Source organism: Polyodon spathula, chromosome 17 (genome assembly GCF_017654505.1).
Source record: "Polyodon spathula isolate WHYD16114869_AA chromosome 17, ASM1765450v1, whole genome shotgun sequence".
NCBI lineage: Eukaryota > Metazoa > Chordata > Actinopteri > Acipenseriformes > Polyodontidae > Polyodon > Polyodon spathula.
Window position 1 is genome coordinate 1,240,582 of NC_054550.1, and position 26,344 is coordinate 1,266,925.

Consider the following 26,344-nt stretch of genomic DNA (forward strand, 5'->3'; position numbering starts at 1 on the left):
CAGTATCAGAGATCTGCAGATATGCTTTTGTGTTTTCATTAATTTGCTTGGCATCTTGAAAGAACAAGTTTAACACTGTTTAAATTAAACACATAACAGTGTTTTCTTCAGTCTCTTTCCAGCTAATGATTCTAGTTTTGACATCTATGTGCGTATTCAGAACTGATAATATATACCAGGTTCAGCAACTTTCTAATATAAGCGACAGTGGCAGTTGTTCCTATGCTATTGAAGGAGATCCTGTCTGAAGGACTGGGCACTCGATGGTGCGGAGAATGCCCTACTTCCCTTCGTGAGCAGCATGTAACGTCAGGCTTGTGCCACCACCCCCGCGGGCACATTCCCCTGTGTCTTAATGGCTGGGCACTGTGCTACTCCAGCAGTCTAGCATGTTAGGAAAAAGAGGACAGTCTAAAGAAAGCTCAGATCTTGCGAACAATGAACTAAAATGCCAGTTGCTTTGAAAAATGTGTAATGTTTGCTCTGATTTCCTTAATTAATGACGTAAGACCCAGCACTCATAAAGAATGATTTCCAGAGTCCTTAATATTGCTGTAACAGGTAACATGGAATGGGCCATAACTGGGTGATTTGGTAATGTTTCTTAAAAACCAGTAATAATAATAATAATAATAATAATAATAATAATAATAATAATAATAATCATCATCATCACTATATCTTATATTTTAAAATATGATACTGATATATATATAGAGTCACACACACATACATGTGTGTATGTGTATATATATATATATATATATATTACCACGACACATGATATATATATATACTATAACACACACACACACACACACACACACACACACACACATATATATATATATATATATATATATATATATATATATATATATGTATGTATATATATATATATAATCTGTGACCTGCTCTTATCTATATTCACAACAGCACACAACACTCACCATTTTAACATTTTAAGTCTCAAGTCTTTTAGTTTAGTGGCGAAATCCACCTATTTAATTGAGGCTTTCCATAGTTCCGAGGGTATTTTGTGAAAGTGTCCTGTGATCCCTGATCATTTTTCATCATCATGTGCCTTTAGAACTGCCCTTCCCATTGTGATGAATCTTGGAATGGCTTTTCATTAGCACAAGTTATTGAAAGTATGTGAATCTAGGTCACAACACCAGACATATAGTGATACTGGTGGCTTTGGAAATCTTGATAAACGTGCTTAATAAATAAGCAAGTAAATGCATGGTAGTATTAAATAAAATAAAATGATTGGCTATATACACATACTTTTTTTTTTAAAGGAAGTGTGTTAATAACTTAACCAGAAAAAAAAACTAACTAATTTTGCTTTCATCCTGGTTGATGCAATCAATTTTAATATTTTAAGCCAGTATATTTCGTAACTATTCATGTTAGTGTTGAAGTATATGAAGTATTCATGTTATCTGCTCCAGTATGTTTATTGCTGTTAACATTACATGTTGATTCTCTGTTAATCATTTTTAAATCCAGTGGATTCAGTTTCTATTCTGCTGTTTCATTGCATACTTCATTAAGAAGGAAAGACAAGACAATTAACACTATTGAAAAAAAAAACCAAAAAAAACAAACCAAATCACAAGCTGAAAAATGAAGATGAACCACACTGGGAGATAACAAACAAGAAATAACAAGGTTGGAAGTGTCAATATAACATGACAAGAAAAGATGTTGACAATCTATGCAGGAATATTTTCAAAGTATTTTGCCAACTTTATCTCTACCAGTGGCTCCCAATATTTTCCAAAAGAAATTCAGGATTTGTTCCCGGACCTCAAACAACTTTGGACCAAAGATATATGCATTTATCCTGCTACAACAGTTTTGGTGCATTGTTACTTGAGAAATAGTACATTTCTAAAGCATCAATACATTACACTATGTAACACAATTTTTGTTCCTGGGTAGTAAGTGTTATTTCCTAATTGCTTATGCCTCAAAAGTATAGAAAATGGCTATTATTCCCCACAAACTTTGCTTTTCTGACCAGGACAGTGATATTTCAAAATATCACTATTTCCAATGAGAAAACGGGCAAATGTATGTCTTTTCGTTCACATAAAGTCAGAAAAAAACAACATATGAATCCAAATTAACATGTATTTATACTAAAATAATTAAAAAATGACTACAAAAGATTTAGAAGTGAGTAGTTTTTCGAGATTTACGATTATACTGTAAATACAAGTCTAACAATAACAATAGGCTAATAAAAGTTTGCTAGGCTACTTGTTAAACATTTATGCAAGTCAAAAGTATCATTGGCAGTTTAAAACAGTCACTGTTTTTTTTTTAGAAGATAAACTATTTTATCAGTAAAGTTATTTGCTGGATACTGCCAATTGCTGTTTGATTTCTGACCCACGGTGCACATTTAATGCACAATGTTAAGTCTTTAATAAAGTATTTGCTATGTAACTCACAGTCATTGTGGAGCAAATTATGCAATTTTAAACTGCATTAGTGCTTGTTTGATGGATAACTAACCAGACTTAAATACAGAGAGACAATACAGGCAAACAATCAGTAGGCAAAGGATCCAGATTAGGAATGGCAAATGATTGGACATAATTGCGAGGCACAACTTTTTGCTAAAAAAAAAAAAAAAAAGATTGATTTTGTGTTGTGGCAAGTCATAAATTAGGTATAATATGCCGTTAACAAAAACAACAGCAAATGGATAGATGGGAGAGGAGGATTGTGTTATTTAGCACGCAGTTGTGAAGGACAAAGTCAGGATTCAATGTAAGTGAAATCTAAAAACAGACAACAAGGAAATTGGATTGACCACGCCAGTCTGAGGTAGATATTGCAACAGTAATACAAATTTGTTGAAATGAGAGTGGCAGTGAAAGAGGTATTAGAAGCATCTAGTATTTCTTTTTTTCTGTCAGTATTTACACTTTAGCCAGGCGATCTACTGAGGACCCATACTAAATGTACAGTATGTGGAATACTTTAATTGTTGTTTATAATTTATTAGATATATGTATTTGTTTTATTAAAGTTAATAGCTGTTCATCTGTATTTTATTCTTGAAACGATGCCTGCCCTTGACATTCCTAATGAACAAAGCCAGCAGAAAAAAAATTAAAAGCAACCCTAATTTGTATGTATCCTGTGTCATCATCATTTTTACTGAGGACTCGTGATGACTCAGGTTTATTTCTGATAAGGAACTTCTGGTCTGTCATTAATATGCCCAGACTGAATTAACCAAAAAAAAAAAACCCAAAACATTTCAGTCTGTGGCAATTTGCAACATGCTCTCCGACAGTCTCACTCCATTTCTTAGTGCACGGATGTCGCCATTATAAAATGATCAACTCTAATTGGCATGTGATTCCGTGGTCTCAAATCACAGAGGCCAGAGTAAAGAGACACAGCATTGAGGATTAGTATGTAAATCTGAGGCTGCAGTGCAGGGAGAGGTCCCCTTTCTATCACTGACCTTGAGAACACTAATGCTAAGTTATGCACAGACGGTTGCCTGCTTGGCCAATCTGAAAGGGATATAGTGGATATGTTTAATACATCAGAATGAAACAATTCTTTTAATGCTGAGCTGATTAAAATATATACAAATTAACAGTACAAAAAGGTATGTAATAAATATATGCTATCTACAGTATTTCAGTTCTTAAACCCAGGCTGAGAGACGTTAAATGTAGTAGCCTGATAATTATTTTTAGAGCAAAGATGTGCCTTTGTTGTTGGTAGATTTGTTACTGCTATTAAGGCCTGATGGAACCTTAAATGTGTGTTTATAAAACCAGTTACCCTTTCAGTTTCAATGTTTAACTTGTTTCTAACCTTGGTAAAGGGGACCTATGCTCCCCTAAAAGCTTTTGTTTTAAACTTGTACTGTATGTCCAATACAAGGTATTGACATCTGAATTTTTCTTCTTTTTCATCTCTTTGCCAACGCACAAAAATCTTTCATTTTCAAGTGTTCAGTATTTCAAGCTTTTCAAAGTTGTGCTATAACCTGGAAATCTGACATGAACCTGTGAGAAAAAAGGGCATGATCCAAATAACAAACAAGCTCAAAATTAGGGGTGTGACGATTCATTGTGTATCAATGAACAGCAACACTTTCTTTACATGGTATGTCGTATTGTAATAAAGCTGGGGTTCTCAAGCATATGTTTGAATCGTGTACTCACCTTTCCGAATTTGTCATTTTTTAAAAAAATTATTACCTTAATTACTATATTGCTATAACACTCACGCGCCCCCCCCCCACCCCACCCCTAGAAAGTTTGACATTTCCCCCTACAGAACCATTGTCATAAAGGATAATATACCATAATAATTATAATCAGCTCATGTCATGAGGCGTATGCTGCTCTTTGTGCACCCTTACAATCCCTGCTTAAATATATAGAACAATTGCTTGAACCACGCTCCTTCAAGTGTCAGGTTAAGTAAAAGGTTGCTCTGGGACAGAGATAGCAGGGGTTCTGTTTTAACAGTACTGCATCTAAATACTGACACTCTTTATTAATCCTTTAATTATCCTCAGGTTATTAACATCATACAATAAAATGACATTAAAGATATTACACCAAATTGGGGTAACACATTTAAATTTCTGCAGCAAGTATCTACAGTAGATCGCTTAGACAACTAAAATGGTACACTTGAACAGGAAACAAAATTGAAAATAAATTCTCATGCTTGATCTTGCCAGGCTCATCACTGATTCACTAGAAACTTATTAATAATAATGCAAGGCTTTTCAGCGCCTGTCTATTTTAAGCCCCTTTTCAAAGATTGTTGGTTTCATATCGGCAAAGTAGTTCCTTGGATTAGTCATACCCTTGGGAGACCTTTAACTGTAAGTATTTATTTTTTTCATTTACAGAATTTATGAGCGTGTTATAGACCCTCCACAAACTGATTTTATGCCAGGGAGCACTCTGTGGCTTGGTCAGCACAACAGAAAACATGGCTTATTTAAGGTGAGTACCTGCAGTGGCTTAGATAAGCCAAGCTACATTTACATTATAATGTGTTGAAGTGACAATGAATATGCTATTGTGCTTTTTAAGCAGAGGAAATGAGATTCATAATACAGTAGAATGCACCGATGAGCTTCTTTTAGGACATTCTTGTAAAGTAATTTAAAGTTCGGCTACATTATGCTAAGTTGTCATTCTTACAGTTTGCACGTGCAAGCTTAATAAATGTGTAAAACATGGAGTCAAGGGCCACTAAACAGATGGGTTGATTAGTTCCATCTCTAGAAAACAACTTTCAGAATGAAAACTAATAACCATCCACAGGCCTGTGAAGCTGGTTATAGAGCAGACAGTAAAAATAACATAAAAATGATTAATTACTCTGAATTAAGAGCTTTAATAACAAACAAACAAACTAAAACAAACATTTTCTTTTGGAATTGTTTTTGTAGGAGAGGTGAACCTTGACTCAAAAAAAAAAAAGCTTGTTGTGCCACAGTATTTTAATATGCTTAAAAAAATGGCAGTCATTTAAAAGATTAATTTTGCTGTTTGTATTCTAAAATCTGAAGACTTCTCACTGACCATAAAAAACAGTGTATAAGTCGCACTGATGTTGTTGTTGTTGTAAATGCATCACCATATGTTCAAGTGAAGTTAGCAATTAAATATAAAGACACTCAAACAGCCCTGATATCATTACATTCTGGTACAGATCAATTTATTGTTTGTGCACATTCCCAGTAGATGTTTTATTTTTTATTTTTATGAAAGGCACTAAAATGTATCCCCTCCAGCTGGATGTAATACAGCAATCCCTAACAAGGTTCCTTCCCAGTAGGTAATACGTGTTCTGTTGGTTAATACCAATCTAAAAAGTCAGGGACTGCTCATTTTGTTAGAAAGGTCTGGGTAGGTCCACTTTTGAGGGGATTATTGCTAAAAATAAAACTGTGTCTGCATTGTAATTTAACAGGTATAACAGCATGTGTAATCCAATTTGTTTTACCGTATACAATATTTCTGTGTTTAGTTAGCTGGAGACTGGTCCTTTCCCAGCAGTTAATAGCTGCTTATCAGCCAATAAATGAAATATTTCAGTGCTCCTTTGATGTTTTGATCTCACAGACTCCAGTCCATTTGAGAATTTAGTGGGTGGGGTACGTCTTCATCCCTCTTAACCTTGGCTATATGATCTGGCACATTGCCATGCTGCAGCAGAACACATCACTCCAGCTTCCCATGCCTCTCCTCCAGACTTGCCATGCTAATGATTTTGCTCACAGTCTCTATGCTAAAATGAAAAACGATTAATTGAAAATTGTTCCTGAGCATTACATGCAAACTGTCTTGAGGTCATAAATCTACCCAAGTTATAGAGTTTTCTTTATTCTTTTTTTTTTACATTTATGTACTGTGAGCCTGTAAAGATAAAATAAACACATAATCTAACCGATTTCAATTAAGCACTAATCAGATTGTTACTGGTTAATTGCTTTTCATTCACATGAAACAACATGCTTTTTTTATATTGTCATCCAACAACACAAACTACTTCCAAAACTACTTTCTTCACAGCTCTCCTGCCTTTTACATGTGATCTAACACCAGTACAAACTGATGACAGTGCATTAAGTATGAGGCATATTGAAATACTCAATAGAGGTTCACCTGGTATTCTTTTTCCCAATGAGAAATAATGAACCTATCTGGTTACTCAAGGAATCTGTTCAGTGCTGCACTCCCAGTATTGCTAAGATACTCATAAAAATGAGATCAGTGCTACCCAGGACGGTTTTTAACCTGGATCATCATATGAACTGAAGTAAAATAATATGTATATATGTATTAGTGCTGGGACAAATATCCGAATATGCGATCAAATACTTTCTGTCGTATAAAATACCCGGTACTCGGGTATCTGGGTTCTCGATATTACCAGAATAATTTTTCAGGATTCAATTCTTCTTCTAATCCCTTTTTTGCCCAAATTGAACATCTCGGTTTTCCATGTGACCTGTTGTAGCGGAGCCACTTGACCAGTGGTTTTCAACCTGTGGTACGCGTGCCTTTATTGGTATGCAAAAGGCTTTCCACTGGTACACGCCAACAGTTCTTTATGACGATGTGATTCCTCCAAACACAATGCTCTGTCAATCGTACCATTGTGTATCAATCTCTTTGTACGACTGAAGCATAGAGAAATGAGAAATTATAATGCAGAGCTCCAGACTGCGATTAAAATGGTTAGAAATGCAGGAACAACAACAACAAAAAAAACAAACATTTTGACAACTTTTTCAGGGGTTCGGCACAAAAATGCCGCATCTCCCTTTAAAAATGCAAGTGTCAATATTTTACGAACATGAGATGAGATGAATTCAGTCATAAATATATATATATATATATATTATATATATCTATATATATATATATATATTATATATATATATATACTATATACTATATATATATATATCTTGGATATGTGTACTTTAGGGAGTGGAGCATGTTTGCTTTCTAGTAATTCGTTATTAACAAGCCAGTACAAGAAAAATAATAAAATGATATGAAAATCACATTACAACATGAACCCTTGTTAAAATGGCTGTGTATTACTGTGCAGCATATAAAAAATACATTATACACACAGTGTATTGTTTTTAATTGACAGTTACATTTTAAAGTTATACATAAATTCACTGGTATTCCTTTTTCTTTTCCTCATCCAGCATATCAAGGTCGCTCTTGCAGCAGTCTAAGAATCTTTTGAATCAGTTTAAAAACTGATGTTGGCCATTCGTGGAATTTATAACACTGGGCTAAGGACAACATTGACTAGGCCCTTATGCATAGTGTGTGTACTGAATGCTGGAATTCTCACGTCTGTGGGTTCAGTTACCATTGAAACTAAAATCATACAATCGTCTGTTGCTTCCTGAGCCCCCACCCCCACCCAATTCTGCAGAGGTTTACATGTTAATTGTCACAAAAATGTTTGTATAGAAATATACATCCTTTAAATGTATTACTTCATGCAAAGCGTTTCGTGTGTCACAGGGCAGTTCTACCAATCCGAATTATCTATCGTTACAAATCATATTTACTGTATATTATACAGATAGTCTAACACATACCCACTAAAGTGTAATGGTGATTTAACATGCTGTAAATTGTGACTGATACACATGCAGTGATGTTTCTGGTAAATATGGCCAGCTACTGAACTGCAGAACAGCTTGTTTTTAGAATGAATGTTTATGGCTTATAGACAGAAGAGAGTTTCACACCTTGAATGGCTGCCAGTGTCTTTTTTGTTCTGTTTCTGATGAACAGTGTTTTGATATATGTTGACAATATTGCTGAAATAATTAATTGGATTAATTGTAATATGACAATGTGTGCTGCTTGGTATTTATTTTCCCAAACAATAGATGAAGCCCTTTGACTTATTTGTATTTTTTTACAGGGTACTATTCAAGATGTTAAAATCATTTTTGCTCCGAATGGATATATTGCACAGTGCCCAAACCTTAATCGCAGTAAGTACAATACTGAAATTAGCCTGCTGTAACTTTAGTCAATGTTTATTATTTTGAGGATTTCCAACTTTAGATTACAAAATCTGTATTTAAGACATTTAACACTAACATGAGAGCTTTCACTTTTTAAAATCTAGATGCATTTGATTCATTTTGGCACTCCTAGTTAACCCTTGTGCTTTTCAGAAAGGTTAAACATTGAGTATAAAGCTAACCAGTTATTGCAACAAGAGGGCAGTATGTGTACCCCTGCTAAATTGTAACTCCAATTCAAACCATTTCTGCAAAACAATTGTACAGAGATTGAAAAGGACAGGTTCACTTCATTTTGTTTTATGGAAACTCATTGTGGTGCTGTGCTTAGAATACTAAAGGTAGAGGGTTAATAAGTTCCACTAAAATAGGTGGGTGAAATAACAAAAAACAGCTCCATCTTTCACTTTATTTCGGCAAATCTGTTTTTCAAACTGCTGGAGAATTAGTCATGTTCAGTGCAAAAGCAAATACTTTTCAGCACTAAATACATGTGCTCTGTATAGTGAAGCGATATGCACCTTTCTTGTGTGGTTCTGTAAACTTTACATACAGAATAAGGGTTAAAAGTATGTGCGTATTATTACATTCAACATATAGTGTACTCTGCAAGCTGATGAGCGATTAAACAGAGCCCTTCCCCTCAGTGCATTATAATCAGTGATCAATGGCACACATCCCCAAACGCCAGTTAATTCTACTTGATGATTACCCAAGCTCTTTCCTCGACAGATGTTGGTCCCTGTAAACTGATTACAGTTTTTACTGCCTAATCTTGCAGAACCGTCGACGAACATATTGAGTATTTGCCAGAACATTGAGAGTCTTTAATTTTATATCTAGATGTGGCTAAGGTTTCTGCACCTCTAACATAACATAATATGTATAAAAAAGGAATCTGCAGCTGTAATAAGTTGTCAGTATATACATTTTAGGCTTTTTACAAATCGTTAGCTATGTAAAATCTTCAAAGAAAACATTTCAATCTTCACATACCCTCTAGGAAAAAAAAGATGGTTGCACAGGTTTTAAATTATTTTAAATCTGTCAAAATAAGAGATGAAAATAATGGATTTGTGATTAAACCAGGATATTTGTTTTCACTGTTCACGTTGATGTCATGTCACAGCTGTATGCAATTCTTTTAACATACCATGAAGACATACTTAAAAATACAATTATAATTCTATTTCCATGGCTTTTCTTTTATTGTTCTTTTCAAACAAGTTAAAGCATGAATACAAAGAAGGGATATCACAGGGGAGTAATTCTGCAGTTATTTTTATTGTTGAAAAATGTAATAACCATGCCGCCGAACACCTGTACTTCTGATCGTTTGTTTAAATTATATATAATTTAGTTTTCTCAACATCAGAAATCCTACAGATGCTTCACATGTTTTTAGTTTGTATTTTTTTTTCCCCTTATGGAGCCTGTCCAACATGCAGTGATTTCTTGAGTCTTGTGCAAGGCATCATGGATCTTCAGGAAACTTTGGCTAAGATGACTATAAAAGTGAGTACACCTGGGTTAACCTTTTCTATTTCACAGGTTCTCTTCAATGAGGAGTCTGTCAGTAAAGCAGTAGAGACCCATTATTGCCATATAAAGCACAGAGTGCTATGAAACAGTAAATCAGAGTGGAGCTGGCACAATAGGAGACAGCGATTACTGTATTGTGGCTTCTTTTCTATTTGTTGTATGCTCTGCAGGGAGAACTGCATGGAAACTCCTTATTAATACATTGCATAGTAAATTGGTAGATGTCTACTTATTTTTTGTAAATACATAAAACAGTTTAAAATACCAATTTATTTAGGTTTATTGTTATATTGTTACATTATTTTGTAGTTTTCTAACATACTTGGTTTTAAACTAGGGGTGTTTTCATAAAGTGTTGTTGCATTTATTGAAAAGGACTGAATGTTTGTACAGTTGCCACTAATATACTGGAAGTGTCAGATGGCGTCCATGCATTATAATCCATAACAGAGAGAAGAGTCTCAGCAGTCAATGATACTGTCTCCTGCTCACTGCTGGTCTGCCCATGCAGGGAAAAGTAGCAAGAATGAATACATAAAAAAAAACAAAAAAAACATAGGGGGTGGGGAATCAGCTTTGAAAAGCAAAATATTTTATTAGCAAATGTATAGTGTGTATTACATGAGATGTTGTTTTACGTGCCATGGCTGTTCTAAATACCAGGTTATCATTTTTTATGGCATTGTGTTATTGATCTCCTTGCTTTGGATTTAATACTGTAGGTTACAGAAATACTATATGGTCTGAGACATGTCCACTGCCCTTGAGCTGGGATGAAAAAAAAGTTTCAGTAATCGGTGCAGTAGAACCACACTTGTTAGCCATTTCCATCAATATAAAGTACCAGTGAAAATGAAAAAGTGCTGATATTGGGTACTGTGAGTGTCCCATCCCATTGTCAAGCACTGTAAGCAGTTCTATTTCCCAACCTGCACAGAAAGAATTTCTCCCCATTGACCTCTGTTCACCAGCAGTAACCCACCATCTTAAAGGCCTAGTATCTTCAACTTGTACCCTGAAGTAGAACCTTAGGAAAACAGTTCTAAGTTACTGATTCGGTCTGTGATGTGTAACCCAGGAAGGCTTTGTATCGTCCTCAGTAATTCGTCATTGTGAACTTAAGCTGGAGTAAACGTGGGTCTGTACAGTCTGTAAATTAGAACTTCAGTTTGAGATCAGTGGCATAACATTCTGTCTCCTGCTACGGTGTAACCATATTGCAGTCCAGCTTCTCCTTAATATTATTTCACTGCAGACCTTTTCCTCTCCTGCATTAGCGGCTTGTTAGTTGCTGTATTTTACAAGGTTTTATTCACCACGTCTCCAGTTATGTCATGTTTGAAGATTTGTAACCTTGAGCTTCGTAAAACACGAATGTGATGTTTACCTTGCCATTCATCTTTGTGTACAGTGATACATTTTTTTGTGATCAGTAAAAAGCATCAGCCAGGTGGAATAGTTTAAAGTCAATGCCACTACTGTAAGCTGTAGAGCACTTTGCACAGACCTACATTGTTTTCAATGCTGTCAATTACAGCGTTAAGATTTATGTTGCTGTTAAAACAAAAGCAGGGAAGAGATACAGTGCCAGAATCGTCATGTTTGTTTCTCTATGTTCCGTTCACGTGGAACGCATGCACAATACTAATAACAATACAGTTGCTCAGTTTGCATAGAGTTTAATGGTGCCGTTAAAAAAAGTACAAATTAAACGTGACGCTTCGTATTTGTTTTTCAGTTAAATTATGCGGAAACAAGACTAATCCAGCTGGAGAGTTGCCACTGTGAAAAATCCTGCAAGGTGAACGGAGTAGTCTTTAAAGACAAACAGTTGTGGGTGGAACCAGAAAACTGCAGAAACTGTGCTTGCAAGGTATGCTTAGAATAGTTTCTATGGAAATAACAAACGTTATTAAAGATATAAATTGCAGAAGTATGAGAATCACTCTTTCACTGGGAGGCACCAACTAAAAAATCAACAAAACAGTTGAATTCATAACACTGCTGAAGGGATTAGTCAAAACGCCTGTCTGTTTGAATAGATTCCTTTAATTTTGGATACTGATAAACTGCTCATTGTGTCTTAGAATGCAAGGATGTTTCCTTATTACTGACAATGTTGTATTTTGAATGTTTTACATGCAGAATGGTGTGGTGGAGTGCAGGAGAATCCTCTGTCCTCCTGCTAACTGTTCTGCAGGCTCGCTTCCAGTACACGTTGAAGGCAAATGCTGCAAAGAATGCAGGCGTAAGTCAAATACGCTTAATTATACTCGTATAGAGCCGCTCTTTAGAAAACTGCACTTATATCTTGTAGTGTTACCTCGTTTACAATAGGGGATGTTACATAATCTGTGGAGTACTACTTTAATCTGTGCTTTTGGATTTAGATCAAATTATCAAAGATAACTAACGAGTATCGTGTATTCAAAACAACCAAACAAGCAAGATGGGCCGAATGGCCTCCTCTCGTTTGTAAACTTTCTTATGTTCTTACGTCCTAAAATGTGTTATCAAGTTACATTTAATAGCATAACATGTTGGATATTCCGTTAACTTTCACTGTTTTTTAAAATACTGAAGTCTTAGCTTATTACATTATTAGGATCATCTTTGACCTTTTAAATTTGTTGAAATGTTTTACTAAATCTAAATAGTGCATGCATTTTCTGAAGACACACAGATTATTCTGCATGCATTGCTAAAAATTGTGTGCTACATTTTATATTATTCTAAAGGCAAAAAAATATGAATGCGTGCTAGTGCTTAAGTTATGGTTGCTGTTTCTTTTATACATGTCCATTAACAATATTCATGATTAGAAAAAAAAGAAAGTGTAGTTGGGTGGCAAGAGGGCAAGCCTGCCAAGATTCGAATGTCTGTATGAGTATCTGCTATGTGGGAGATGAGCTTGCAATCTTCAGATTGGATATTGTGTTTGTCATATTATGTGTACACTTTTGCTGCCCGCTAGAGATGTAGATGGATCTGATGCAAGTTATTAAACCAATAAATCAAGATCCTCAAGGCCACGTATAGAGTATCTATCTATCTATCTATATATATATATAGATATATTTTTTTTCCTACAGCCAAATGTATCTACATGGGAAAAGTCTTGTCAGAGGGACAGCGAGCCTTAACTAAAAGTTGCAGAGAATGCAAGGTAATTGTTTGATTTTCAAATTGTTCTACTGGGGTATTCTTAATTAAATTAAGCAAAATTATCATGTTTGCGCGGTTATACTAGTTCCCTAGCTTATAAACGTTGTGTAAATATCTTTCATTGACATACCCAATCTGACTTCTTTAGTTGCATGGTGGACCGTATCGTTTTTGTTCAGCTGTCTCGATGTGTTCATCATTTTCTTCTCTTCTGACAGTTTGTAATGCTGTCTGTACTGTACGTAATGCATTTTCGATTGCTTTCAGTGCTGGGTTTAATGGCTTCACATTAAGTCTACAGTTCCTGTCTGCAACTCTTGAGCAAGCAATAAACATCAATTTACTGGGGTTTCCTAAGCATGTGTGATAACTGCATATTAAAAACCTCAGATGCTTAATTATTGAATATCACATTTATATTAACCCTCAGGTGTTTCAAAAACAGCATTAAACTCATTTGTTATTTTACAACCTGTTTATTTAAAAAAAAAAAGTTGAATTGAATGTTTAAAACCTTTCCTATCGAGAGAAAATAGAAAGAGAAATGGCTTGTATACATACAATTTACACTTGAATTACTGTTGCCACCAGCTAATGTTCTGTTTCTACAGTACACTTATTCAGTGAACTCATATGAACTTTTCAGTGTCTAATTGCAGAACTACATGTATATATTTAAGGTCAGTAGGCAGGTGAGTCAAATACAGCACTTTAAGTGACCTTGGTCTTAGAGAGAGTGTCAATCTAATGTATGCAGTGTTTTTTAATTCTTTTTAATAGAAATTCCCTACAAAAAACTTTATCAAAATAAATCAAACACCTGCACTCCCGGTAAGAGTAGCCATAGGTGCGTTGAAGTAATGGGATAAAAAGCCTATATTTAACAATTGCTAAGATTATTTGGTCATTCTCAGTGTCTTTATAACAGAGCTCCACATCTGATTGTAAGATACAATAAAAGATTTTGTGCTTGTAAGACACACTTTTTTTTTATTAGTGCATCTTGTCTTTGTTGATTTCACTTATATTTCTTGACCTATTTCCAGTTGTTTGATTTGTGTAGGCTGCTTTTAATAGACTTCAGAGTCCTTGATGTGAGATAACTTTTAAAACGCGCATGACTTCTTTAAATCCAATCTACTGGGACATCTTATTGTTTTATAACCTGGGCAACAAGATTATAATCATCACACACTTTGTGATTTTGAAACAATAGAACACTGCTTATGAAAATACTGCAATAGAAATGTGTGTAAAGGACAAAGCTGTGACCAAAAGAAAATAACAGCCTTTTTGGGGGCAACATCAGGGATGTTGTCTCAAATAAAAATACACCAGCACTCTATATTTTGAAATACAATTGGAGGAGACAAGAAAATTGCAAGACTAGAGCAGTGTTGTACTGTGATGTTTCAATCCTGTACATCAGTGTGCTCTGGTAAGTGCATTCACAAAGTACAGTATAAAGGCCCTAGTTAACAAGTGTAACAATTCACAAATTATTACATAGTTTGGAATAATAATGTAATAAAAGCCATGAAATCTGTTTTCTGTTGCAGAATGGGATGATGATAAAAGTGACTGAGAGCTGCCCAGCTGTTAACTGCACAGAAAGTGAACGTATTCTACCGGAAAACAGATGCTGTAATGTTTGCAGAGGTTGGTTACTTTGTAGAATTCAACAATCCATTTATGGTTGCTTTGCCTTGGGATGTATCTGTCTGAGTAATGAACAGATTGAGTTTCATATCGTATTTTGGAAATCGTTGTTTTAAAAAGTTATTTGTTGGTGGTACTGTACAGTTTGGATTATTAGTAGTATTTGCAGAGCAAGGCACCTTTACATACAACTCACCAATCAAAAGTATGTATGCTGTAATGGTATGTATTTTTAATGGTTCTCCTTGATGGTAGTGTATATTAGCTTTTTTTTTTTTTTAAAGTTATTATTTTTATTATTTTATTTCTTAGCAGATGACCTTATCCAGGGCGATTTACAGTTGTTACAAAGTATCACTTTACACAATTTGTTCCTGTAACTAGGTAAAGACAATATATGGGCTGCTTAGTGTCAAATGGACCCTCCTTCCATGAGAACATAGAACCACTGCACCTTGGTTCAGATTTTACCAGATGTATAGTGTAGTATATTTCAAATCCTACGGGACTCTAAGATATGGTCTCCTGTGATGAGGGTGGCTGCTAATGTAATCTTACGAATCTAAGTGGAATCTATAAAACAGCACAATTAGCATTGATTTAATCGTGTCTCTACTGGAATGTGTGGTTAATTTAAATCAGCATTGCAATTCAACTCATTGTTTTCCTTAGAATGCATTAGCGTTTCTACGGTAACTAGTTATTTCTGACAAGTTATGAAACCACATAAACCTTGGATTCACCTGAAATAAAAAATAAAAAATGCTTACAGGCTGTTAAAAGAATGTATATTCATCTAGAATTGAATGGTATGTTTCTTTGAAGATTGGTTTGCTTTCTCCATAAAGCTATTATTTTTCCTTTAGGGAAAGTTGTTCAAAGCACACTGTTTAGCACCTAAATTAATATTCTTAAGAACAGAACAGCATGAATAAAAACCATGAACAATAATGGCTGCTGCCTTAAGAAGCTTTTTTGAAATGCAAAATGCATTAGCTAGGTATTGGTTTGTCTTATATTTTTAAACTTAGTATTGAAAAGATCCAGCTTCTGTACAACTGTGGATCTCAAAAGCTGGTCAGCACTCATCTCTCACTTAGTTATGTTTGTGTAAGGAAAATTAAATAATGCATCTCAGTGGATCGATCTTGTATGCTATGAATAGAATAACCACACAGCTGTATCTAATTTTACCGCAGGCTATGACTTCTGTGCTGAAGGACATAACTGTGGCGAAAACTCATTATGCAAAAACTGGAAAACCAAGGCTGTCTGTGAGTGCAAGAGTGGCTTCACTCCCACCCCTGGAGACTTGGCATACTGTGAAGGTAGGATATTGACATCCACAACATCATTGCAGTGAAAGAGTCAGCTTGCAGAAACAGTAATGGAAACCATTCACTGCTCTGTATTAAAGCACCAAGGCTAGATTGCAAAGTGGAACAAAGGTTGATGTCTTTAATGCTGAATTAGCAGGGCAGTAGTGAAAGACAGTGGTGCCTTGCCAGAAAGCAAGACTAGATACTGTTATCATTACAAATCTGGGATTTATGGAATGTATAGACTGCTTATTTGCTCTCTCCTTTGCTGAAGCAAAGACAGAAATATCCAGGAAGCATTTTTTAAAAAACATTTAGAACAAAAGACAAGACATTTAAAACAAGAAATTGACTGGTCTTCAATGTTCCTCAGTAAAAAAAAAAAAGACAGAAAAATTTAATGGATAGATATGTATTGCCTCTGGCATTTCCCTTTTAAGAATCTGTGGACCATGAAGGGTCTGGATTGGCAGCCTGTCTTGATAGAGGTCACTCAGAAGTCATGTTACGTGAATAATAAACTATATAGAAACATGCTGTTTGATTTCCTGAATATGTAAACCTTATTTCAACCACCAGTTTTAATTCATGAATTAATTCAACAGCTGCGTTATTTCATGCTAAAATTTGCTTTGGAAATGATCGCAAGGATAAGAAAAGTAATCCTTTGCATGGCAATGAAATGGATAAGTGACATTTCCAACTCTGTGGGTGGTGATATCAATTAACCAGCACAAATGTTAATTTTTTTCAATATCCTCATGTCTTAGCTAGTGAACAAGATTCTCATGTATGTTTCCCTGAGGGGCTTATCACCCACTTTTAATATCAGTTTATTGAGGTGATAGGTTTGACTTTGACAGTGAAGGCTACATTAATCTGCACAAGATTAACTTTTTTTTTTTTTTAAACACAGCTGTCTACTTCAATTACTTAACACCATAACTGGTACAATCAGAGATTTAGGGCTTTTTAATTTTTTTTTTGTTACTGGCTTTTTGGTCTTTTGTGTCATTTGTTTTATTGAAACACATTTATAGATTATCATTTCAATGTCGTTACATAAAGAAGCAGCGACTAAAGGTGAATCTGTGGGCTGTCAGACAAGGTTTATCAGATTTGGCTTACAAAACGCTGACATGCTCTAAGGTCACCTTATATACTAGTTAACAGAATCACAAGCATATATGGCCTATTAGAGCTATAATTTACCGTTTAGTTGTACTACCAATGTTGGCAAATCAGTCCATTCAGGTGGCTCCCATTGCTTACAATTGGTTTTAAGTTGTGCACAATTTTCCTTTGTGCATGGCTAAAATAAATAATTTTTTAACCCTATCATTAACAGTATAACTGCTTCTATGGATGTATGTATGTATGTATGTATGTCAATTATCACATATGCATATGGATGGATTTATATTCAGTATGTGTATAAAGGGGTGTTAACCCAGATGCACGCACTTCAACAATGTAAAATGTAAAGCAGGAACTTAATCCCTGCTGTGTTTTCCAATCTGAAACAATGTTTTGGAGAGAAAATATGTGTTGGTTAGATTGATTGGCAATGCCAACTGCCAGTGGTGCAAAGGATTCCAACAAGGCATTCGATCTGAGGTGTTGGTAAGCTGCTAGACAGACAGGACGGGTGTATCAAAATACATTGAATATAAGACTTGTACAACATGTGTTCCGTCACTATGGGCTGATAAGAAAACGTCTCATAATTTTAAACTCGCCCCTTTGCCGGTCTTAGACCTGGAAATTATGTTTGCTTCCCTCAGACAGAGTATACAGTAATGGACAACAAACTCTGAAAATATATCTAATATCCATTATTCGTAATATCCTCTACAAATTAGGCACAATCATTTGTCCCATGTTTCTGGAAATTAACAGGCACAGGTTTACAAAAAATGATGCCTTATGTTCACGTTAAAGATATGGGAAGCTGTGTGGTCCGCTGGTTAAAGGAAAGGGCTTGTATCCAGGAGGTCCTTGGGTCAAATCCCAGCTCCCTCACTGTGTGACCTTAAGCAAGCCACTTAACCTCCTTGTGCTCCGTCTTTCGGGTGAGACGTTGTTGTAAGTTACTCTGCAGCTGAGGCATGGTTCACACACCCTAGTCTCAGTAAGTTGCCTTGGATAAAGGTGACTGATAAATAAACAAATAATAATTACTTTGGATAATAGTATTGGCTGAATTATTTCAACATTTTCAAACAAAAAGTATTATGGAAAAATTGGGTTGTGCTACACTGTCATCTTTGTTAATTGGGTTCATGTAAAAGTTTGCAAATTGGCTCACATTAAACTGTATTCCTAGCTCTTTCTCAAAAAGTGGTGTAAATTGGGTACATTTTGTGCCCTCGCTGCTGTTCACTCCAATGGGCTGTGTTCACCCTCCAACAGCAAAGCAGGGTTAAAATAAGTCACAACTTGGTTGGCAGACCTCCATGCAGCACCAGATGGCCTATGCTGTAGGGTCTAGCTGGAGGTGTATCACAAGGGGCCAATCTCACATGTGGGCTAGCACTGTTCAGTGGCACTGGCTGTGTGGAGAGCCTGTTTTAGGGATGAAGCACAAAACCAACGAGCCCCTTCCAAGATCAAGCAGTGCCTTTCTTGGCTTTACCTTGCTGCCAGGATTCAGTACCTTGGTGACATCCATTGCTTAGGTTCGCAGGTGGAAGGGAGCAATATCTTTCCTCCTCCTGATTTGTAAGTGAGTTGAAGTCAGGAGGTGCATTTAATGGTCACCCTTGAGACCTGCTTTCCCTTTTAAGTGCCCAAAGTGTTATAATCCTACTGCAACTGCAGCTGCAAAAAACTTTTGATGTACTGTACATGTACAAAGTTATAGCTTAATAAGCAAGCAAAAATGTAAACAATCGCTTTGGGGATTTTTTTTTGTTTCTGTTGATAATATTTTACAGCAAGTACCATAGCTCTGATACAGTATTATCAACAGCTGCTTCATGAAAGAGATATGAATTGTGTTAGGAGCTCTTCCCAGGCGTTTTTTTGAGTTGGTCTAAGGCTAACAGAATTGTTTCCAAAGACTTTTGTGTTTGTTTATAATCTTATACATGTGAAAATCAGCCAGGGAGGTCAATTATATTGTACATATATACTGTATATTCCCTCAGCATACTGACTAAGTGCACTGAGTTCTCATCACAAAGCATCATTGTACTGTTACTTATAGTTTCATTAAATGTGGCGTAATGGCAAATGACATGTCTCACATCTTATAAGGATTATCATCATCCAAGTCTCTCTTGACTTGAGTAGCATTTTTGAAAAATGAAAATGACACGTTGGGTAATTTTAAAGGACACATGCCTACTTCAGCAATTGCTATAACAGCATTTAAGCCTGCCATTGTTGGCTCGTTGTACATATTATAAATCATGTATGAGAACCCAGCCAATCACTGTTCAGGATTTCTCGCCCAAACTGCACAAGAGCTATAATAAGAGACATCCTACATTCCACATGTTAGCTTATGTAAAGCACACTAAATAAACATAATTGATTACATCAGTTTATAGGCATTCACACATTGTTGCATGCAGATTGTGATCATTTTATTAGGAACTGCATTAAAACCAAAACTAATGTCTTGAGTCTCATCAACTCACAGATCATTCAGCACATGAACCAAGGTAGTTCAATTATTAAATGTAGTGTGCATATATGTCTGTATTTATTAATGTAAATCTGGTAATTACAGCATGTTAAGAAAATGCATTTAACCTCATGCATCAGTCAGACTAGCCCTTTGTTTTTGCTATAACAGCATTCAATTTGATTTCAGATATCCATGCTGTAATTCTTAAGTGGGTGAAAAGCAAAGAAAATAAAGAATGTTAATCTTGCAGGTAACCCTCTGACCTTTCTAGAGTGCAGTCATACGTTTAATTCAAAAGCTCGTGTGAGTGCAAGGAGGATAGAAAAAACAACAATTCAATATAATGTTCATAATTTAATGAAGAGTGAACTTTTGATTTATTTCCCTGTCTGCTGTTATTCAGGTTACAGCTGTTGCTTGTGCTGCATTACAATTATGAACCTGTTAGAGATGCAATCAAGTGACATTTTGCATTAAAGAATAATTGCTTGAGGTTCTGTTGCATCGTGTCGCCTTCTCTGTCCTCCTTCCCTTTAAACCTGCTGTCAAACAAGCCTTCTTCTGCTGATAATTTAACTAGTTTACTAGCATGTACAAAGCAAATAGTCACCAGGGCCCACCTTGCCCAGATTCATTCCAGCACATGCAATTGGTTGCTTTTTGTGCTTCTGTTGATTAGGCAGAGCGAAAGTAGATGCACAAGGTCCCTGCTGTGTTTTATCTCATGTTGGTTCTAACTGGGCTCAGTTGCCCATTTCTTACACTATAGAAGTGATTGGAAAAAAAAAAATTAAAAATTGTCTGGGAAACTGGTGTCACACAATTCTACTCCACAAGGTATTTTGTTTTAAAATAAAATAAAAAAATCACGAGGGTTTAAAGTGGCAGCGTGTGGTGTGAAAGGTGAGATACACAGTCTGGGGAAAGCAGATGCCCTGGCTTTGCAAAGCGTCTGTGCTTCGCTTGGGATTCCACAGTGGGTGTAACATTGACTGGTGCTCCCGCAGGTTAAGGAGGCAAGAGCAACATGGACTGTTTCTCCTCACCACACAGCCCTACTGACCAGGCTACCCAAGGAACTTGCAGGCAGACACCTGCAGAGCTGTTAGCTTGCTGGCATTTACAGGTAGAACTCCTGGGTGTAAAGAATCAATTGGCTTGGTTGTGAGAAGCCCACGGACTCTGAGTTCTCCTGAGCTGATGTGGAGATTGTTGATGTGGGGATTGTTGCTGTGGGACAATGTAATTGGGGAGAAAAACAAGCACAATTATCAGACACACTATACCACTTCATATCATAAGGAATACAAAAACTGTATTATACAAAAGTTGATAGTTAAGTGTTTACTTAGAAATCCATTGCTGCTTTCCCCAGACTTATGAATTAGGATTGAATGTAGTATTTCTAAACAAGTGGGCAAGTGGACCTTTTGTTTGATAACACACAGTGAGGTTCTTTTATTGTCTCTTATTGTACGATTTCCGGTGAGGCAAAAGAGGATACAGCAGGTTAGATGCTCAAAGCTACACACTGCAAATTTCATTAGCGCTTTTTTTTTTTTCTTGTATGGCAGGGACATCAATCAATTCTAAAATAAAAAACAGATTAAGATTATTCACATGCCCTTAAATTGCATCTCTGAGTTGAGGATTGTTCATTTTAATTTTTCTTTTCCGAAAAAAAATAAATACAAGTGCTCGTGGTGGTTTGGAGTACATAACTTTGAAAGTCTAGCCTAGCTGGAGTTACTAGAAATGCCAAGGTTCTCCAAACCTTTTTAATGACTTGCTTGCTGATCCCCAATAGATGAGGAATCATCCTAAGGGAGCAATGGAAACAAGTGCTGAATAAACATTACTCATTACTCAGCCATTTTAAATGTGACTGAACCTCTGAAGTTGTAAATTGAATCTAAAGCCTCCTAACAGTTACATTGTTAAACTATATATATATATATATATATATTATAATATATATTATATATAATTATATTATAAAACTATTTATGAAATAATTGTGGATTGAAACGGGGGGTACTTATAGACAGAATCAAAATGTATTGTTTAGGAATGCATATGTCTGTCTTTTTATGATTTCACTATTTTATTTGTGTTTTTCATTGGATTTTGTATGTTTCTCCAGAATTAATATATCCAAGTGTTTGTTAACATGTAATGTATAGTGAGATTAATAGTATATGCCAAGAAAACACATGCATACGTTTCTGCTGTTGGAAGTGAATGTACTTTAATGTCTTAAAATGAGGTTGTAATGGTCTTGAATACATTTTCCTGGATCTTTTAACTGATATATGTAAAATGATTAGGTACCAGTAAGTCAAAGTGTACTCTGCATCAGTATTGTCTGCTTATTACCAGTCTTGCATCATGCTAAGATAACCTGCCATGCAATTGTGAAATGTCATTGTTAGAGAGTGGTTTATGGAAGCTCAGTGTAATTTACTATTTAAAGGTCAGGGAAAGAATTATCTTAGTTAGAAACTTACCAGTTATTATTTCACCCCGGACTTCTATTGTGAAAGAACAAAGCATTGCAGTGGAAGATTTATCTGCAGCTTTTCAACATCTTGATCAAAGCATTTCTTCATTTGTATCCTGCTAATTACATGACAATTTGTTGGAGTGCTTTACAATCTTGCTAAGGTAGCAAAAAACAATGAAATTCAGTAGACTTCATTCTTTATAATTATCCAGGTGTGTAAGTAATGATATTTGGAGCATGCACAGTGTTGCTAATTTAGCAACCACTCAATGGAAACAAGAACATTGAACATTGTATTCAACGTCTGAATCAGTACAGTAAAGTTGTTATTTTAAGAAAGTGAAGTAGGCAAATCTGTTTGGCTTGTACACGCAGTGTGAAAGCACTAGCTTTTTACTATACCTCAGAATTTGTGATTAAAATCTTTGGTCCACAGTGGGTTGCGTTTATTTATTCAGGGGAATGGAAAGAAGAGAATGCATATTTTTAAGCTAGGTTCAAACCAGTTACCCTCAGGCAATTGAAACTTGTTTGTAAAATGCAAAGAACTGCAGCATTGAATAAGACTAAACTGCCTCCTCTTTTGCTAGTTTGGAGATCACGTGTAGATCAAACAATATGCAGAGAATGACATCTCCAAGGCTGGTGGAACCTGCAACGTTAGACCAGGATTTGAGCTCTGAACATGAAGAAAGTGCACTTGGAAAGCACCACTACATTATGTATGCAAATTGCACCTTGCTTCACGGATGCGTTGATGCCAACAAAGCTTACAATGGGGAATCACAATTCAAAATTCAGCCTGCGTCTCCTTTCTCTGTTCTTTATGCACAAAAAATGTGCAAGGTTTATGTCAAGACTGGATCACCCAGAAACAGCAGCACATCTTCAGTTGTATTATTGATGAGGGTATTACAGTGTTCTATAAATTTAAATGGTCGAAAGGATGTATTATGTCTTAAAACTATGTTTGGTAAATACTTCATAAGACATAGAGGAGACCACTATTCCCTTTATGTAAATGTTTTCAGAAGTTAATTGGCCTGGTTGAATACCTGCCTGAGGGCAAATGTACAGTTTCATAGTGAGAACTCTTTATTAAACCTGCTTCCTTGATTACCCAGAGAGTGCTGAATACATTTAGACCTGAAATGGCCTACAATATGAACATATATTTAATAAAAAGGGTATAGAAACTTTAAATATGAAACTAACACACAATAAAAGTAGAAAGAAATCAGCCTGTTTTTTTTTTCTAAACTAGTAAACGATTCACCAGGAGTTTTCTTATTGTGGCTTAAGTAATGTATTACTTCTGACAATGCAGAAGTTATTGTTAATGCTTGGCGTTATTCCCAGTTTTATTTTTGTTGGAAAGTGAGTAGGAAAAAAAACATCAGATGCATCAATGATCATTCTATTTATAATTTGTTACAAAATCAACAACGCATTAGTCTACAGTCTGTTTTAAAGGAGCATCGTTATTTATATGCAGGATAAGTAATGGTTCTAAGTGGCAAAAAGCAAAAAACAACGAGTTACTCACTCAGAATCATCACATTTTCTGTTAATCATACTTGAAAATGAATACTGGTGGTTGGTTGCTGTGGTACTATAGTGTTGACGTGAAAGCATTGCCAGCTCAAAACAGAACAGCAAGGCTCTGCCAGTCAGTTTTGTTTACATACATGCAGTACTTTGGTACAGCTTGGCTAAGGATGACGACAACATTTTCATTAAAATAAAGTTTCATAATAGCTGTGAAATTCCCATTGAAACTGTTGCAGTTTTTCTTAAAAGGTTTTCCTCATTTAATGATCACTTTTTTCTTTAATAATGTTCCTAAAGAGCTGTATGAGGTATCCTAACATTCATTTCAAGCACAGAAGAAACTGAACCATGTGTTGCTTTTATTAAGTAAATTACAAGCATTAAGCAACTGTTTAGGGAAAGCAAATGAATATACTGTAGCCTCTCTTGGCTTATTTGGTAGCCTAGATACAACTTTGATTACTGTAAAGTATTATTTGTTGGCATACCTGCTTATATTTTCTCTTGGGTGCATATTAACAAACTCCAAGAAATGTGAACTTGCTACCACAGTTCTAGCCTCATTGCATAGGCTGCATATGCATTTTAGGGTGATTCTGAATGTCTGTATAATGTAACTGTGAGTATAGACCTTACACTCAATAATAAAGCATTATAAACCTTTAAGTCACAGCATATATAAACAACTTAATTATGCTGATATCAGGTTTTCATCTGTTTTGTTATTTAAATGTAATGACTTATGTTTATAAGTGTTCGCTGGCTACCTCAAATCACTTTGCTGGCAGGCCTAACAAAGCAAAGGGTGCACAAGCAATATTGTGCAGATAGTTGCTCTGTCTAAAGCACGTTGACAAGTCAAAAAGGAGTAGCATTCATTTCACCCACTGTGTTAAAGTTTTTTTTTTATTTTTAGTGCCACAGAAATCACTGTAAATGTTTTTATTTTCAATGCTTTATTCGTTCACCTTGAAACCCACAGGAAAAGCAAGAAATGCAAAGAGGGCCATTATTTATGGTATGAATTGCACAGAAGTCTGTACATGTAACTAAAGACACAAAGGTGCCTTTTGTACTTTTCAAGGTACTCGCTTTAAGAGCAAGCTAGCATGTTCTCACCTCTTCTCGGCAAACATTTCATAAAGAAATAGATAAAATACGACCACTGGGTTGCCTGGTAACATACAGCTTTAAATGTTTTCTATTCGGCGGCGTTACCAATCCTTCAGTGGATACCTATCCTTTCATTTTGTGGAAAGGGTACTGTATCCCATGTGTTAGAAATGAGACAGAAGTCTTAGAGTTATTTCAGATGCAAAGCAGTAGTTCAGTAAATTTTCTTTATTATCACAGTGAGCGGCCTGTCTTCCAACAACTACATAAAGAAGTGAAATGATGTATGCAAGGAACATGGCATAATTATTACTTATACTGAGGCTAATGTAATTATATTAGAAGATCCTCTGTTTAAGAATTATATGCACACTGAATTTCCATACATTTTGCTCAGCGTTTCTATAGTGGTTTGAGAAATCCACTTACAGTAAATGCAGCCTGACCTGGCTGTGTGGCTCTCCTGCCTAGAAGCAGTAACGTTAGCTAAATGAGATCTGTAGGGATAAGGGGTGTTTTAAGCTGACAGGGAACAAAATGCAGATATAAAACGTCTTGCAAAATCAAAGCTGTGCTAGAGACACTCTATTTATTAATAGCATTTTATTTAATATTTGAAAAAGAAGGCGCTGAGTTATAGTCCCATTCAGATTTAACAAGCTTTCAACTGACCCTTATATACCCATAGCTTGTCGACTCTCATATTTTTCAATGAAAGCAGTGTTTTGAATAGTGTGTGGATTGCATTTGTTTTGAATCACATAATTGCCCTACTTTATTTGCATACCATCTATGAGCCCTTTGCAGTGTTTTACTAACATAACCCATTTTGTTATGTACCCTATTTAAACACTTATAGGATATTGGAAACTATGCAAATTAACACTTCTATTGCCTTTTCTAAAGCACATATATGTACAGTAATAAAACCACAAAAATTATGTGGAAATATATATTTTAACTGTAACTGCAATATTTAATTATTGGTTTACAGCACAAAAACACATAAAACCTGTTGCAGTGCCTTACTTGTCATATTGTTATAGTACAGTGGAATGCCACAAAATGTCACTGAACCCTTCTTCGGCTTTATCTGTAATTGTTGGTGCTGCAGTATTTATAATGGCACACCCTAAACAGTTGTAAGTACATGGTTTTATATCGCTTGTTCAGTGTTGTTGGGTGGTAGTGTTTATGGAAACTGTTTTATGTCAATTCATCAAATTAATTAGCAAAATGATCAATAGATAGCCCTTTCAGAGTTGAAAAGTACAATT

At 35.5% G+C, this 26,344-nt stretch overlaps 1 protein-coding gene across 1 annotated transcript in view; it reads left to right on the forward strand.

Moving 5' to 3' along the window:
- Positions 1 to 26,344, forward strand: part of LOC121329625 (protein kinase C-binding protein NELL1-like) — a 111,774-nt gene that overhangs the window by 25,751 nt on the left and 59,679 nt on the right. The window contains exons 5-12 of the mRNA XM_041275310.1: positions 4,910 to 5,006; positions 8,476 to 8,548; positions 10,014 to 10,096; positions 11,862 to 11,996; positions 12,269 to 12,371; positions 13,216 to 13,289; positions 14,848 to 14,947; positions 16,147 to 16,275. Coding sequence (XP_041131244.1) covers positions 4,910 to 5,006; positions 8,476 to 8,548; positions 10,014 to 10,096; positions 11,862 to 11,996; positions 12,269 to 12,371; positions 13,216 to 13,289; positions 14,848 to 14,947; positions 16,147 to 16,275 — 794 coding nt within the window. The remainder of the gene's footprint in view (positions 1 to 4,909; positions 5,007 to 8,475; positions 8,549 to 10,013; positions 10,097 to 11,861; positions 11,997 to 12,268; positions 12,372 to 13,215; positions 13,290 to 14,847; positions 14,948 to 16,146; positions 16,276 to 26,344) is intronic.